This window comes from Vicugna pacos, chromosome 6 (assembly GCF_048564905.1).
Source record: "Vicugna pacos chromosome 6, VicPac4, whole genome shotgun sequence".
Taxonomy (NCBI): domain Eukaryota; kingdom Metazoa; phylum Chordata; class Mammalia; order Artiodactyla; family Camelidae; genus Vicugna; species Vicugna pacos.
In genome coordinates this window covers 17560672-17576623 of record NC_132992.1, presented here as the reverse complement: position 1 = coordinate 17576623, position 15952 = coordinate 17560672, and the positions used below count along the sequence as shown (strand labels likewise).

The following is a 15952-nucleotide window of genomic DNA, read 5'->3' as shown; positions in this document are numbered from 1 at the left end:
AAGTCTCATAAAACAATGCAAAATACCCTCCAGAGAGCAGCGCACTTCCTACCACTTAGTCACTGGTGCGCAAGGAAATCCAAGGAAAATCTGACCACGTTCCCTGGTGTTGTTTCATTCACAAATGCATCCGATATCCAGGAAACTCCTTGGGAAATGAACCAGCAGCAAAATAACACATTCTCCCTGACCTCCTTGCTAAATATACAATGATTTATAATTACTCAAAGACCCAGATGAAAATCATTCTGAGGTATTACTCTGCTTCTGGGCTGAAACACCAGTGTTTTCATTTTGATACCACTGACTACACGATACCACCAGATACTTAGTAACTTTACCTTCAATTTAAGTTCATTGCGGACACATCCTTCTTATTCCTACCACATCCCTGACACACGTGAACCACCACCCAAAAATCTAACCTCTAGGGGATAGTTTCTCATTTTACTGTAGGTTGCATAGCTAATAAAAGACTGTCGATGTTTGCTGCCTTCAGTTCTATCAGATGCTGAGGAGGAAAAGTGGTGCTTTTGGTTCTGCTTGCTCGGTTTGTACAGGTTAACCTGGCCCAGTTCAGGGAAGGTCTGCTGTCTAGATTTGGCGTGTGTGGCTGGGATGGTGAGATAATCTCACCTACTCAAGAGGCATGATGTGAAAGGGGAGAAACAAAAATTACGTACTGAACACTGCTTAGGGAGAGAGAGTGTGTATGTGTGTGTATGTGTGCATCTGCCGAAGTGGGTGTTTGCAGCAGGGCAGCAGAGGCAAATGTGGAAGTACCACAGCTCTAAAGAAAGAAGCTGTGTTTAGATACTTCAGCAGTTTTCCCTTCTTCCAGCTTAGTGACTAGAAGTCCGCCGGCTAAGTCTGAGCTCAGGCACCCTTCACCCTAACCCTGCGCCGGAGCCCCCGGTGTCCGTGTCCGGGGCCCCGGCGTCGGGGCGGGCGGCCCGGGGGGAGGACCACTTGCCGTTGCACTGGCCGGTGGACGTGAAGCGGTAGCCGGGCTTGCAGTCGCAGCGGTAGCTGCCCGCCGTGTTGATGCACTCCGCGTTGCGCTGGCACACCGGGCCGTTCTGACACTCGTCGATATCTACACGCAGGGAGAACCGAGTTAGAAGGGGAGCGAGATCGGGTGTCAAGTCCATGAAGCCCCTCACATAACACAGATTTTGTATTTTCATATTTTGATTGGATCTATTGAACCAACAATGGAAGAGGGAAAATTTATTTTCTAACTTTTCTGCTTTACAAATATTTTTTCATAAATGCGAATACCTGATGTATCAACACGTATGGGCTCTCACGATGCCAGAGTCTAAAAAAAACATCGTGAAACTGTTGCGAGGGCCAGGACGTGACATGGGTATAGATTGATATCCTAGGAAATCTTGTATTTTGCTCAAAGCCTAGGGTTTTTAGCATTCAGTCAGGTTGCTTCTGTCTGGAAGGCTGTAAGGTCTACAGAGCAGAGCATCTCAAACCTTAATGCGCACATGAATCACTTGGGATTTTATTGAAAGGCAGATTCTGACTCAGCGTGTCTGGGGAGTGCCTTGAGAGTCTGTCTTTCCGATAAGCTCCCAAGGGATGCGGGTGCTCCTGGTCCACAGACAGCGCTTTGAGCTGCAGGGCTGCAGACACTCTTGCTTAAACTTCTGCCACATGGCGGTCAAATCAAGGAAACTTAACACGAGAGGTTGCACAGAAAGCCACTGAAGATAATCCAACGTTCACTGTCAAAGAATAAAGTGGATACTGTGCGCTCCAGAGCTTTGACTGCACAGGGGATTGTTTATCTTCTAAAAAATTTAACAGCTACCTAATACAGTTCAAATTCATGGCATTGCAAAAGTTCCTGCACAGTCCAGGCTACACCATGGGGCAAATGCACGTTCCCTTCCCCTCCTCCTGGGGCACATTCTCATTCAGTCTAAATCCAGTCAAGAAAATACCCTGGAACACAGGTGGGAGTCAGCTCTCAGCACCGGTACAGAGGTTTTAAGCAGAAGTTGGCTCAGCGAAAGAAGCTCCCACAAGGGGGCGGCAGATACATCACCCTAGGCCTCCTAGGTGTGTGCTTTTGAGGTGGGAAAACGTCAGGACTACTGGCAGTCAGTGGGTTTCTGGCTAATACGGGGTGTGCCTCTCTGTGCAACTGATACAGCAGCAGGGCGTGCCCGCCCGGGGTAGGCGGGCCCAGGACCCAGCACCACCTCACCCACCAGGCCTGCTACCTGCTCTGAATTAAGGGTGTACAGAAACACAGAGGGTAGCTTGTGCAGTTGGAGAAGCCAAACGGTGTCCCAGACAAGCCTTTCTGTGACGCACCAGATGCCTAACATCTGATTATATGCATACTTGGGGAGAGCAGACGCACGGATGCTCCCTAAATCACTTCTGGAATCCGTTCCAATGTCAGGGTGGCTGAGGCATGTACTAAATCAACCTTTCTTTTCTGATTCTGAGAGCTTAGAGTGAGCTGGGAAGCAGCTGACCTTGGATTAAACATTCACCCTGAAGATGGATATCCTGTGAAATGGAAACCAAAAGTTGGAGCACTTTATAATCTCCGTATCCACTGAATGCAACCCTGACAGCAAAGTGCCTTACGCTGGTGCAGCTGCAGGGTTTCAATCTCAGCAAGGTCTCGGTTCATGTGGTGGTGTTACCTATGGGTTCTGGCGAAGGGCTGCGGCTTCAGCAAATGTAAGTACCAAAGAGGCACCTGGGTGAAGTAACGGGCTCTGCATGTGAGAGAAAGGGAGATGCCGCAAGAGGTGCAGGCATCCTGAGGCAGGTACGGCAGGTGGGAGACGGTGGCTGCGAGGAAGAGCCTCTGCTGGGGACCCTCCTCCTTCCCCACATTAGGCCTCCTCCCCAGACACCTGATCCTCGATGGCCTCCCAAGCACAGGGCCCGAACCAAAGCCGGAAATGACTACCTCCTTAGGAAGGAATGGCTGCCACCCCGTCCCCACCCCCGACACAGGAGGCAGAGTGAGGGACGTGTGCCCACTTGGCCTGAGTCCCCGAGAGCCTGGTGAGGAGAATTTAACCAGCATGTGCTGGGGGCTCTAACTTGACTCATGGTGTGTAAGTTGCTCCCAGTTTAGGGGGAGAAGTTTTTTAACATTAAAATGTTGACCTGTGTTCTCTAGCAAGATGCTTTAGAGGCAATAAGCTTTTCTAATATGAGTAAAAATTCTGCTCGAGGCCCAAAGTTTAATATTAAATAGAGAATTATTCTAGCTATCCTAGGGCCCATGGTATATTTAATAACCAGTAACGTCCCTTTTACTAAAACGTAAAAGAACGCTATCTTCCCCAGATGTTGGAAAAATATGAAGCGGGGTAAGGAATGTGCAGGATCACAGTACGTGCACATGGCAGGGGGAGGTAATTTGAAAATGAAAAAAGTACCATTTGCAGGCATGCCAACATTCTTCATATAAAATCGAATTTGCTGTTCTTGCCATTTGGAATTCTCTCATGCATCTGAAATATTTGCATTAACCTTGTTTTCACTTGGGAGTGGCAAAGGCTCCGTTTGGAAGAGAACACTGATTTTTGAGACTCAGCTCGAGATGACTGCCCACCACTCACGCGCACTTTCAGGCAATAGGAAACAAAAGCCATCTATTGGACACACCCAGGATCTCAGGGCTGTTTCCTATCAGCTGGGAAATCTAACACATTGTGTGTGTGGAGGTGGGGGCGGTCGGGGGAATGGACGTCCTGCTTTGCCCACTGGGACTTAGGGAAATTTGTTTTGCATGAAATGTCTGTTGATCCACATGGTGCCCTTCACTACGGCTGGAGTTGAATGGATTTCTGAAAATTCCAATGTTGTGAAACTGGCCAAGCGTGTGTGAGGGTACAGAGCTCATCAGTTGGCTCATTTCTGGCTGTGATACAGTGAGAGCATCTCTTACCTTCACAAACCAATAACTTGTCATTATAGAAGAAGCCCACTGGACATTCACATCGGAAGCTGCCAACCATGTTGATACACACGCCGTTTTCACAGACCCCTGGGATCTCCCGGCACTCATCGATATCTGGAAACAAAGCAGGCACGTGTGAGTGACGGCAAGGCACGTGGCCCCTGTGCAGGGTCGACTGGAATTGAAAGTCGGCTGCTTCTGACTCATTCCATGTAAGGTCTAAAGCCAAAGAGGAAGTGCTCACGCATGTGTGTGTTTGTGTGTGTGTGTGCGTGCGTGGGTGCTGTGGGGGGCATCAGTGAAGAGCAAAGTGAGAGAACTAAACCACTCACCACACTCATGGGTCTACCTGGATTGACTGTCTTTCTAGGTTGTTTCAGAACATCAGCCTTGTCCAGGTAGGAACCATCTTGGTGCCCACTGGGCACCAGATGAGTAGAATAAAAGTGACTGCCAAGAGGAAGGGGTCTCTCGGCCCCAAGTGTGTGGTGGCATCTGGCCAACATGGGAAAGGAGAGCTGGTGAAGAACAGAGAATGAGTCCATGGTCACAGTCGACTCTGATCTTTCAAATTCCACTTCCGCACCCCCTTCCTCCTTCACGTGGCTTTGGAAAGGAGGTTAAATCAGGTAAGAACCAATACCCGGAAGTGGGGTTCACGAGCATGGAAACAGGACTAAAGTAGGAGAGAGAGCAGAGCCAGGACCCAGGCCGCTAAATCAAGCTGGCCAGCTGGTGAGGGAGCCACGCGGGCAGGTCTTGTCTCCTCACCAGCCGGTCGGTCCACTCTCTGACCGGCCGGCTCTGAACTCGAGACCGTCCCATGTCCCCCAGGAAAATGACAGTAACAGGGACAGTAACAGGGGTGCCTTACTTGCTGTACGCCTGGTATGTTCCTTACGCATTCAGCCTGGACCTACTCACTGCATCATCACAGCCACCCCACGAGGTGGTCTCTCGGCACCAGGACTGTCCTCATGATGCAGAGGATGGAACTGAGGCCAGGTCAGAGGACGGAACTTGCCAAAGACCATACAGCCAGAAGGAGGCAGAGTCAGGATTTGAGACCAGGAATCTGCTGACAGGCCGTCCTGCCTCCCTTACGGTGTTCCACAGCCCAGTCATGCAGCCTTCACGAAACCATCATCAAGGTGCTTGCGGTCCCGGAGGGCCCTCTACCAGCCCAGGGGCAGTTTCGCCAAACACTTCAGAAGCCCAGCCGGGATATAAAGCTTTGGTCTTTCCAGTCCATTAGTCTCCTCTTACTGTTGTTGAGACATTTTCCTTTACACATCGTGGTCAGCAGCCTCTGCAAGGGACTCTGTCTGTGTAAGTTGTAAGTAGACGGCCAGAGACTTAAGAGGAACCAACGAGAGCTGGTGCACTCTAAGAAGAACCACACACTAGAGCCTCTCTGTTCTAAAGGAGGAGTCTGACAGGCCACAGATTTACGTTAGGCCTTTTTCTAAAGGGTTTGACTTTGTCTGAAGACAGATCGACCTCTTTCAGGGAAAAAAGAAACAGCTTAGAGTATCAAAGGGTATGTATTTCTATTTTGAATACAAGAAATTATGTTTTTTGATTTTTTTCACACATTTGTCACTCACGTTCTTGAAAAGTTCAACTATGAACCGTCAACAAACAGCAAAAAAAAAATTCAGACATTCTTGTACTATGTATGGGTTAAAACATGAAATATGTTCATATTCATTTGTTTTAAATATAAGTGATGTATTATCAAGTTTAACAATAACAGGCTGGCTCAAATTTCTAGTCATTGTTAGGCATAAGAGAGCAAAAGCATAGATTAAAAATTGTATTTTCTTTTCCTGTCTGGATTCCATTTGAACTTCAACTTGGAGAAGTTTATATTTAAAGACAAGATTAATAAACTTGCTATAGTTTTAACCCCATACGAATGGGTTCTAGATGCCAACAATCTTCAGACCTTTCAGAAGGAGTGTATAAAGCTTAAATAAAACAAAGTCTCTCAGTCATCTAAATATTTTGTCATGTTGGAATTTGCTAACAATAAGTATACTGCTAACTATCACATTTCCAGTTTTCAAGAGCTAGAGGCAAAGGAAGCTGTGAGTCAGGACTGGATCCGTGTCCCAGCTCTGTTATTAATTAGCCAGGTGACCTCGGCCGAGTCCCTTCCCCTCTCTGGGCCTCTGTCCCCCCAACTGTCAGGCGAGGCGCTTGGACTAGATGATGTCTGAGGCCTTTCCAGCTGTGTTAGTGGACGCTGTTAATGCTGTTTTAAGTCTTTGCCTGCTGCCAACCTTGGAGGGCAGGCCTTGCCGGGGTACACGCCTGGTCCGTCCATGGAGGACCATTACTGTTAAAGACTGCTTATCTCCAGATCAGAGATTCTAGGGAGATGAAAAGATCTGTTTTGGGAAGGGGAAAAACAAAGCAGCGAGGGCCAGGTGTTTCATGCCAATGTCATTTAGCAGTTTTTCTTTCCAAACCATGAAGTTTCTTTGGACGTTGACTAGACTGTGGAGCCATATGGATTTGGCACTAAGAGAGCCGGGCTGATTGCTGGACCAGACCCTTGTTTTCTTAAACAAGGTCACTGGAAAGGCTGATGCGGATTTCAGTTTACTTATTAGGAATAAGGTGGAAGAAAGCAAGGGGTGATGTTTGCTACTAGACACAGTCGCTCAGACTTAAGAGGGGCATCTCAGGATGCATATAAATCTCACTGGGGAAAAACTCTGAGAATGCAAGAGCTTTCCATCTACTTTTATGTTATTTGGTTTTAAACCACAAAGGCACTGCTTCCGTTGGCTGAACGCTGTGCAATACTTCTGAATCTCGCAAAAGCATCTCTAGCGCTGCAGTGGTCTCTGCACCAGTTACCAGACGGGGGCCTCGGATTAGAAAGACTTTTTTTTTTTTTTTTCATATCTGAAAACCCCAAAGCAGATGACCTGAGGAGATTCCATGTGAGATAAAACTGATCCACCAAAGGGGCTTTATGTGAACAATCTACACATAACGATTGGTATGAAAAGTCATATTAAACCCATGTCTTAGGCAGAAGGCAGGCTTGGGACTTACAGTCAAATCAAACGTCAACTGGCCCTACTCCCAGAATCTCTCTTTGTTGATGCCTAGGGTTGGTTTAACGAAGCTTGATTGTAATTTTGTGAAAAGCTTTCCAGTCCCCTTAATCATGAGCAACAAACGCTGCTGCCAATTAGGCGGAGCTACACAGGGTGTCTGTACAATTTGTTTCAAACTAAGAATTAGAGTTTCAATAAAGCTAAATGGCACTATTTAACGGTTTCTCCCTCTAAGGGGGAAAAGAAAGCAAACTGAGAAAATAACAGCGTATACTTCCTTCTCTTAACACACAGGCAGAGACACAAGGTTCCAACAGTGGCACCATAACTCACCAACAGGTAAGCCGGTGTAAATGTCGATGACGAAGCCGGGCCTCTGACTTCCACAGAGCGTAGCAAACTCATCTGCAGTGATTTAACACGGGGAGGGTGAGTGGGGTGGAAACGGGGGTCAGCAAAGAGCCATAACTGAGCTGAGTGAAATTACTTTGTAAATGTTCTCGAAACGTACTTTTCCGTGCTTGGAAGAATTTAAAATAAAAAAATAAATCTGAAAATTCCTACAAACGGTGCAACCTTGCCCTGAAGACAAACACTGACGGAAAAGTGACCTGATGTTGACGTGATAATGAGGCAGAAGCAGACGCCTCTACATCACATGACACTCATTAGTGGGAGCGTACTGGTAGGAATCTGGGTTTCCATAAGGATGCTGTTCAGCTCTGAACCCAGGGAGCGGCCCGAGTGCCTCTTTCCACTCTGTAGTAAGGGATCGAGGATTTAATGAAAGCGTACAAAAGCCGTTTCCTCGGTCACCTTGGGGAGACCCGTGGCAAATCTAGCCAAGTTCTTGACATCAGGTCCATTAAGGACTAATTCATGTCAAACAACCAACTTATCTCATTACTTCAATTTTTGGAGCTGGATTTCTTTTGGTGCAGCTCTCTAGTTCACTGTCCCTCCCCCAACCCTGTATCTCTCTCACCTGAATTCATCACAGTTGACAATAAAGGAAGCGCTAAATGTCATCTGTGACCCCTTTTAACTGAGACTCTGCAATTCCAGATCAGAAGTGTAGCAGATATGGCATGGTATCAATTCAAGCTCAAGATGGCCACTGCCTTATTGGTCATACCTACTGAAAATTAGTAAATGGTCTCTGGAAGTATTTTAATCAAAATGTAACATGTTTTCCTCCTAGTGCTTTATTTTCTTCTTCTCTGAGTGTCCACTTCCAATAGGTGTCACGCCAGCTACGCTGACCCCCCAGATTTCAGGGACTCCTAAAATGTGTGCAGATGGCACAGCGAATGAAAAGCCATGACTGGATCTGGCCAATATTCAACATGAAAAAGAAATCTTGCATTTTATATTAAGAGTATGCAGATTCTTAAAACTCAGACAGATATTTCTGAAAGTAAATGGCAGTCTTTATCAGGGATCTCCAAAGTGGTCCCAGAGGAACGTACAATGATCCATTAAGATAAAAAAGAAAATATTAGGACTTCTGTCTTTGAAAAATCTAATTAAAAATAATTTTGTGTATATTTTATAATAGAATAATTTATGAAAATAAATGCATTTTTCAATATAATTGAAAACAAATATATAAAAACATACACACATATATATACTTTTACTTGTAAATACACACACCAAGTGTGTGTAACCCCCAGGTCTTTTAGTGATGGCTATGTATGATAAAAAGATTTGATTGGGTTTATCAGTAAAGATTAGGGGTCAGCAGATTTTTTTCTTAAAGGACTGAAAAGTGAATATTTTAGCTTTTGCAGGCCATGCAGTCTCTGTTAAAACTACTCAACTATTTTATGAAATCAACCATAGACATATGTAAAAAAATTAGTCGGGCTGTTTTCTAATAAAATTTCTTTTACTAAAATTTGAAGTTCATAAAATTCTCAGGTCGTGACATATTATTCCATTTTTTTTTTCTCAACCATTTAAAAATCATTCTTAACTTGTGGGCCACACAAAAACAGGTCAGCTAGATTCAGCCTATGGCCTCTAGTCTGCCAATCCCTGGTCCAGAGACATCGTGCAGAGTGGGGGTAACCTGCAATTCTAGGTGGGGGTTATTACATTATTTCTGGAGCAAACAATGGATGGAATGGCACATATCACTGAAAAAGAATCTTCTCTTTCATGCATTGCCAGGTGGCACCAGACAACAGATTTAGTATTTTACGTATCATCGTGGGGAATGGAGTGGGTATTACACAATTCTCGGATTGATACTTTGCGTGGTGGTTCCTTCAGTCTAAATCAAGCCATTAGTAAATGTCGTCATCATGATATACATGATCTATGTCATCTACCGCATAAGAACAGGGCACCAAAGTTTTTGCTTCAATTTCTCTTAGGATATAAGTGAGACCTTTTTTTCCCCCAAATATAGACTTTTCTCTATGAGGACATAAGAAGAAATTTCTCCCAGATCTCAGCATTGAGAAGCTGCACTTTTCTTTAGTGTTTAGTTTGCTTTATGGCCACTGAGCCCCTTAGACTTGCTCACCTCTCTCTTTTTACATGAGCTGCTAGGAGGTGTAGCACCCAAGTCAGTGCTCATCACGGCAAGTGGGTCGGAACCCCCAGCCTGGACCTTGTGTGTCACCCTTGCTCCTTGCTCTAAGTGTCTCACCCTTGCTTGCCACTTGCCTTAGGCATTCTGATTTTACATCTGCACCCTTGTGGGCCACCGTGAATTCTTTTTGGAACAAGATTAGTTATAAATAAGTAAAATGAATAGGACTGTGGTTCACTCATCTGTCATATTGCTTTGCCCAGTGTTCCCAGACTTTGGGTTACATGGCGAACTCCAAAACAATGATAACAACGCTTATGTTTCTGTGATATGCCGAGTCTCTAAGTCTGGTGAATGAACTAGCAGATAGATTAGAAAGCATACTCCTGGACTCAATCTTCAGCTGGAAGGACCAGGATCAACTGCGAATTTAAATATTTGTCTTTGTGAGCTAACCTTTTCTTAGGAAGATAAACAACGCCTCCTTTTCTTCCCTCACTGAGATTCATTTCCTCCGCCATTCACAGGTAATGTACTGAGCTATCTTTTTGGTAACGGTGACACCAAAACTCACCTGTACTCGGGATGGGACACTGCTCACAGGGTTTATTCCAGGCCCGGCCAATGTTGTAGGAACAACAGCACATCTTCTTGGTCATGTTGAACAACAGCTCCCCATCGCAGGTCTGGTTGTCAGCGTAATAGTTCCTGTAGCACAAACTCCTCCTCATATCTGGAATAAAGGAGAGACGATGGACTGGTGAGGCCGTAGGGAAGCCCAACACGAAGAGCCTACGGGGCGGGGCGGGGGTTAAGGAGTGAGTTTCTTTTGAACTGCCTCGTACCTGGACTTGGAAAAGGGCAGGGAAAGCCTGCTTGCACACAGCTCTCCACCTACCTAGGCTGCTGCGAGAAAAAGGACTCTGGGAAACACTCCGTGCTGTTTTGTGCCACAGGACTAAGTCATTATGTAGCTGCAGCACGAGTAAACTTTGCACGACTCTCCACCCAGTCTCCTAGTAACAATTCTCCACTGCTCTTTGGCAGTGATTTTCTCATTTCCGACTCAGGATGTTTTAATACTGTAGGTCGGTGCTGCAAATATAATTATATAAAGATACACCCACAGTCAAACAAAAGAAGTACTATTAAACCTTTGTTTGCGATTTGCCAACATTACATTTTAAAGAAAACTCCCCACCACCCACACGAGGTGGTGAAAAAAGGCCACGCCTATGGTTTACAGGGGAGGAGGTTGTCACGGTGACAGGATGGCACCGCTCACTCCGATGAGTAACGCCACGCTGAGGACTAACTGCTGGGCTCGGAAGCTGTTTTTCTCTTTGCAGATGAGGACCAGACACGCATTCTAAAGAACAGCCTGGACTTACCCATGCAGTTATTGCCCCCGTTCACTTGCATGTAGTCCGGAGGGCAAATACAGGTGTAGTTGCCAACGGTGTTGTAACATGTCCCTGGACCACAGATTCCTGGAGTTTCACATTCATTCACATCTATAATCCAAGAGAGAGTGGCATGTGAATATGGAAACTTCACTCTTTGGAATGGCCTGGTACTCAGGGTCAATGTAAATGTTGACAGTGGACGAGAAAAATCCCCAGGGTACTTGAAATCTGGATAAGGAAATGGATGTCGAGTCCGTCAGTGTCCCTAGTCTGTGCTAATGTGTGCATCTGCAGGAGAGGGTTTGAGAAAAGGACATTTTGCCTTCTGATATGAGTTCTTAATAAATGAGTCCATAACACGCTCAGACACATGCAGTGATGGAAACGTGGGAAAATTATCATTCTCAAACGTCCTTCAGAAAGACAGCTACATACTTCATATGTTCACAAAATCTCAGGAAGTATATGACAGATCCCGAAGCCATCAAAAACCGGCTTCATGACTCTGCATTGGTAAGATCGCTGAGAAGTAGGTACATCACACCGTCTTCCCCATTTACAAACACAGGGGTTGATTCTAATTCCTGTTAACTCCACAGGTCGTAAGCTGTGTCACGTGCACTGTGATGCTCAACTAATCTTCAGCAAGACTGTCACTGCCGAAGTCACTTAATAAGCCTTCTGGAGAGCCAGAGGGAAATTCCTCCTCTGGGATACGCAGAGGTCTCTTCCCTCATCAGTCTCGTGACTTCTGTATGTAGATGAAAACCATTTCCCCGTGCTGGTCAGTGGGCCACGTGCCCTGAAGCTAACAGTGGTCAATATTCTCCATCTTTCCAATAACACAAGATGAACAGGAGTCATCACTTATATCGTAAAACCCAAGGGGCTGCCCTCGAAGAGAAGCTCACTGAGATGCATTAGGACAAGTGGTGAGCGGTGAGGACACGGAGAGGAGCAGCCCAGAGCTGCCCAGGCTGCAGAAGCCACTGAGGCGACACCTGCGCTACCCTAATAAAAATGGCTTTTCCAAACAGCATGGAAAACTCTCTGTAGGCATAGACGGGACTATGGCTCAAGATAACAAACCACTTTCCTTGGGAAAAGCGGGAGACTTAGGGCGTACTGGGAATGACACGATCCCACTAACATTAGCACAAACTGCCACAGGTGGGGCGTGTTTACCTGGCCATGTTTACCTTCAGAACAAGGTGCTATGTTGCTAAAGTCTCAGTTTTCCTGGTAACTAACTGTCTGCTGGTTTTGGAGGTCAGTTCTCAACATCTGAAAGAACTCATCACCCCAGAAGGGCCATTTACCATCGCACACTCGGGTATCTTCATTCAGATAGTAGCCCGTTGGACAGCGGCACTGGAAACTGCCAAAGGTGTTGATGCACTTCCCGCCCTGGCACAACCCTGGGAGCTCCTGGCACTCGTCAATATCTGCCAAAATGAAGACAACAGCATCTCTTCAGTGTTGTAAATAAACCCAGGGAAGTTCGAAAGGGGCACACTTTCAGATAAAGGAAACAGAATTACCTTCCAGAATAACAGTGATCGGGTTGGGTCGAAAGCCTTCTCCTCCAGGACAAAGAATTTTGTACTCAGCTGTGGAAACGAGAAATCAGATTGAGTTCTTTTGAATCTAAACTTTCTAGAAATAGTATTCTCAGGAGAAATACTGACATGTCCAACTGAAAATACTCATTTTCAGGAATCTTTAGCAGTTGCCCCCATCCAATGGAAGTGAGTTAACATCTTTGTGGATACCTATTATTTCAAATGGCTTTCGAATGGAATTCCCTACTTATTCTTACATGCTCAGAACTTTAGATTATATTCACAAGCTCACACACACACACACACACACACACACTCACACAGGCACACCAAATGCATGTGATCATACATAAGGCTACGTGTGCCAAACATGAAGGTTACTGTCCTCAGTCTCTGAACCTTCTACCTACTCTCTGGCCTTATGTTTTTATGAGCTATTTTATTCCCTATGTCCGTCATTATTTCTTTGTAAAGATTGTATTTCCTTTTTCATTTTGTAACAAACTCCTTCATTTTTGTTTTGTTCAGTCTTACTTCCTGGGAATCACAGTTCCCCGTAATAGTGTTCATCAGCTTATCTCCGAAACCGTTTCCAAACAGAGTCTTAGGAAAGGCTCCTCCTTCTTGGTTCCCATCCCACTGCTCTCCTTAATGATCAGAGATCTCTCTCGCCCCTCGGTGTCTACTGAGGGCGACAGTGATTCCTCTGGATTTCAAAACCAGCTTTTTACCAGGTCCTTTGATTCCCTCCACTAATTCTGTCATCCAAGTACTTCACTCAGAAACATTTCTCTCAGGGCCATGTACCAGCAGTGAGATGCCAACAGGAGCATATGGGTGAGAGTGACCCTAATCTGCTGCTTCATCCTGGCCAGCATCTGTAAGAATCAGTTCTTTCATAATCACCATGCTCTTCCCAGCTCTGAAAAGCCCTCTCCTGGCTTTCTGAAATTACACGTGTATACATGCATAAATGTAAATACGGATATATTCCAGTTCTAGCTCTGATCCAGTCTAAGGCAGGAGGTAGGGTGGACCTCCACTGCTTTGCTGACCACTCCACCCACCATTTAAACATCTTGGTTTGCTTTTTTCAACATCCGAGGAACAAAGAGGAAATTAACTATCCTCTTTTATTTTTTCTCACCTCCTCTTTCTACAATCACCCACTCTTTTTAAGTCTCTCTTTCACGCTACACCCTTCCTTCAAGCCCCACATGAAAAAATGCACCAAGTCATCACCACCCACTGCCAACCCGAACTGACTTTCTTTTCTGCAGAAAGGAGAGAAGGCGGTGCCTGCCAAGCATTCTCCCCTCTGCTGAGTGCTCTGCATGAGTGACTTCATTTAATCCTATGAGGCATTTTATGAATGAGGAAACAGGCTTGCTGAGTAACTTTCCCAAAGTTACACGGGTGGCAAGCGACAGAGTCCTAACTGCAGCCAGTTAGGACTAACTTCCTCCCACTCGTGGCCCCGAGTCTGCACCTCTTCCTCCCTTTACTGAGGGAGGTCTATCCTGAATTACAGCTTTCATACGTGGGTCACATTCTGCTAGACTGTACACTCCTGGAGGGCAGGATGTAGTGTAATTCACCTCCGCACACCCAAAGTTCATACTCCAGGTACTCGGCAAGTCATTTTAGAAAAAGTGAATAAATGACCCTTCAGCAAGGAAAGAATCAATTCCTATCCAACATCCCCCGTAGGCAGCAGCCACTGACCTTTGCCCATGAAGCCACATCTGACTCTGAGTCATAACACAGCACCCACTTAGAAAAAGGGAGAGCCTTTTATTTTATTTTTTTTAAAAGACTTACTATTTTATGTCCCCAAAATCATTCTAAACTTTTCTTTCAAGTCATAACACAAGAACGGAATAATCTTCCATGTCCCAATTGCTTAACTGATTGCTTCTTTTTCAACCAAGGACACTCCCGTCTGCCCTTGAGCTTCTAAAACTAGCCAATCGGCGACAAGAAGAGAGATCCATGTGTCCCAATGTGATGTAAGTGACCAAGCCTAGAAAAACATCTCTGTTAAAATAATGCTATCTGCTTTTCACTCAGACAGAGGTGAGATGTTACCTGCCCCGCCTTGAACTTTTTAGTACCAGCCACCTGGGGACTCTTTCCGACTCCCAGGTTGGAAGTGGGATTCCTCAGCAGGAAAGGATTGATCTCCTTTCCCTAACTGAAGAGTAGAGACCAGGGGCAGCCCCCTCCCTCCGTGGCTTCTGTTCTCTGGAGCTAGAAAGGAGAACTGGACTGAGCTGGAATAATAATAATAATAATAAAAAACAGAAGGCAGGCCACTTACTTGTGTTCACAGGAGGGCACAGCTCACAGGGAGTACCCCAGGCTTTACCCAGAGAACAGCAGCAGGACGCTTTGGAAACACCAACTCCAATTTCATTGCTACAGGCTGTATCCCCATTGTCTCCTCGAGGTCGAACATCCAAATAGCAATTTCCTGAGCGGGTGTCTATTTACCAAACACAGACAAAAGAGTGTCAGGCACATTCTTTCTACCTGAGGGCCGAAAATCCAAACTCACTTCAGAAACTGTTTAAAAGCCGCAATTTACTGAGAAACTAAAAAGTGCCCCAACACGTACACTGGGAATTTACCTAGAGAAAAAGACCCAAAAGTATAAACCAGGTTTAAGAAATGTTTACATTTTTATAGTTATTACTTTTTCAAAACTTGAGAATGTATTGTTCGATGTTTCTTTAAAAAGTACCTAAAGTATGTTTCTCTGAGAAGTTTTTTTTTTTTTAAGATCTTACCAACACAGCCAACTCGAGTTGGATTCAGCTCAAAATCGGGGGGACAGTCACAGGTATAGCTGCCTGGAGTGTTGACACAGTTCCCACTGATACACGTGGTTGGATCCAGACATTCGTTAACGTCTAAAACCAGAGAGGGAGGGGCAGAGTTATCGCCAGAGCCAACGTGGGGCAGGTATCACCGTAAAATGGTAGCACCAAATCTAGCGGTCCCAACTAGAATTTTTTTTAAGGGTTTCTAAGTTATAATCACCCCTAGAAACAGAGTCTTCCACTTCTGAAATGAAACCCCTCAGGAAGGAAATATGTCATAGACTTTGGTCTCTTCCCCCTGGAACACATTTAGTATTCAAATTTGTCATCAGGAGAAAATATAACTTTGGACCTAGGGAAAACATTCCAGTGAAGGTAACTGAAAGCAAAACACTGCCATGACCTCGGTCAACCAAAAATTCAGACACAGGTTTTAGGAAAATATATTTAATATGTGCGGCTTGTTATTTTATCAAATTAGAGCAAGATGTCCCAGGGAACCCTCAGGAGCAGGCGACTCTCGCTGCTGCCCCCGCTGGGCGAGCCTGCCCCGGTGCCGCTCCGAGCAAGCGCAGACCCGCGCGCGGGGCTCAGCGT

General features: G+C 45.6%; 1 protein-coding gene across 1 annotated transcript in view; it reads right to left on the bottom strand.

The window, feature by feature from the left end:
* Positions 1–15952, bottom strand: part of FBN1 (fibrillin 1) — a 238547-nt gene that overhangs the window by 48209 nt on the left and 174386 nt on the right. The window contains exons 36-44 of the mRNA XM_072962489.1: positions 15323–15445; positions 14854–15018; positions 12513–12581; positions 12291–12416; positions 10957–11079; positions 10140–10298; positions 7357–7428; positions 3938–4063; positions 974–1096 (exon numbers count right to left, since the gene is read on the bottom strand). Coding sequence (XP_072818590.1) covers positions 974–1096; positions 3938–4063; positions 7357–7428; positions 10140–10298; positions 10957–11079; positions 12291–12416; positions 12513–12581; positions 14854–15018; positions 15323–15445 — 1086 coding nt within the window. The remainder of the gene's footprint in view (positions 1–973; positions 1097–3937; positions 4064–7356; positions 7429–10139; positions 10299–10956; positions 11080–12290; positions 12417–12512; positions 12582–14853; positions 15019–15322; positions 15446–15952) is intronic.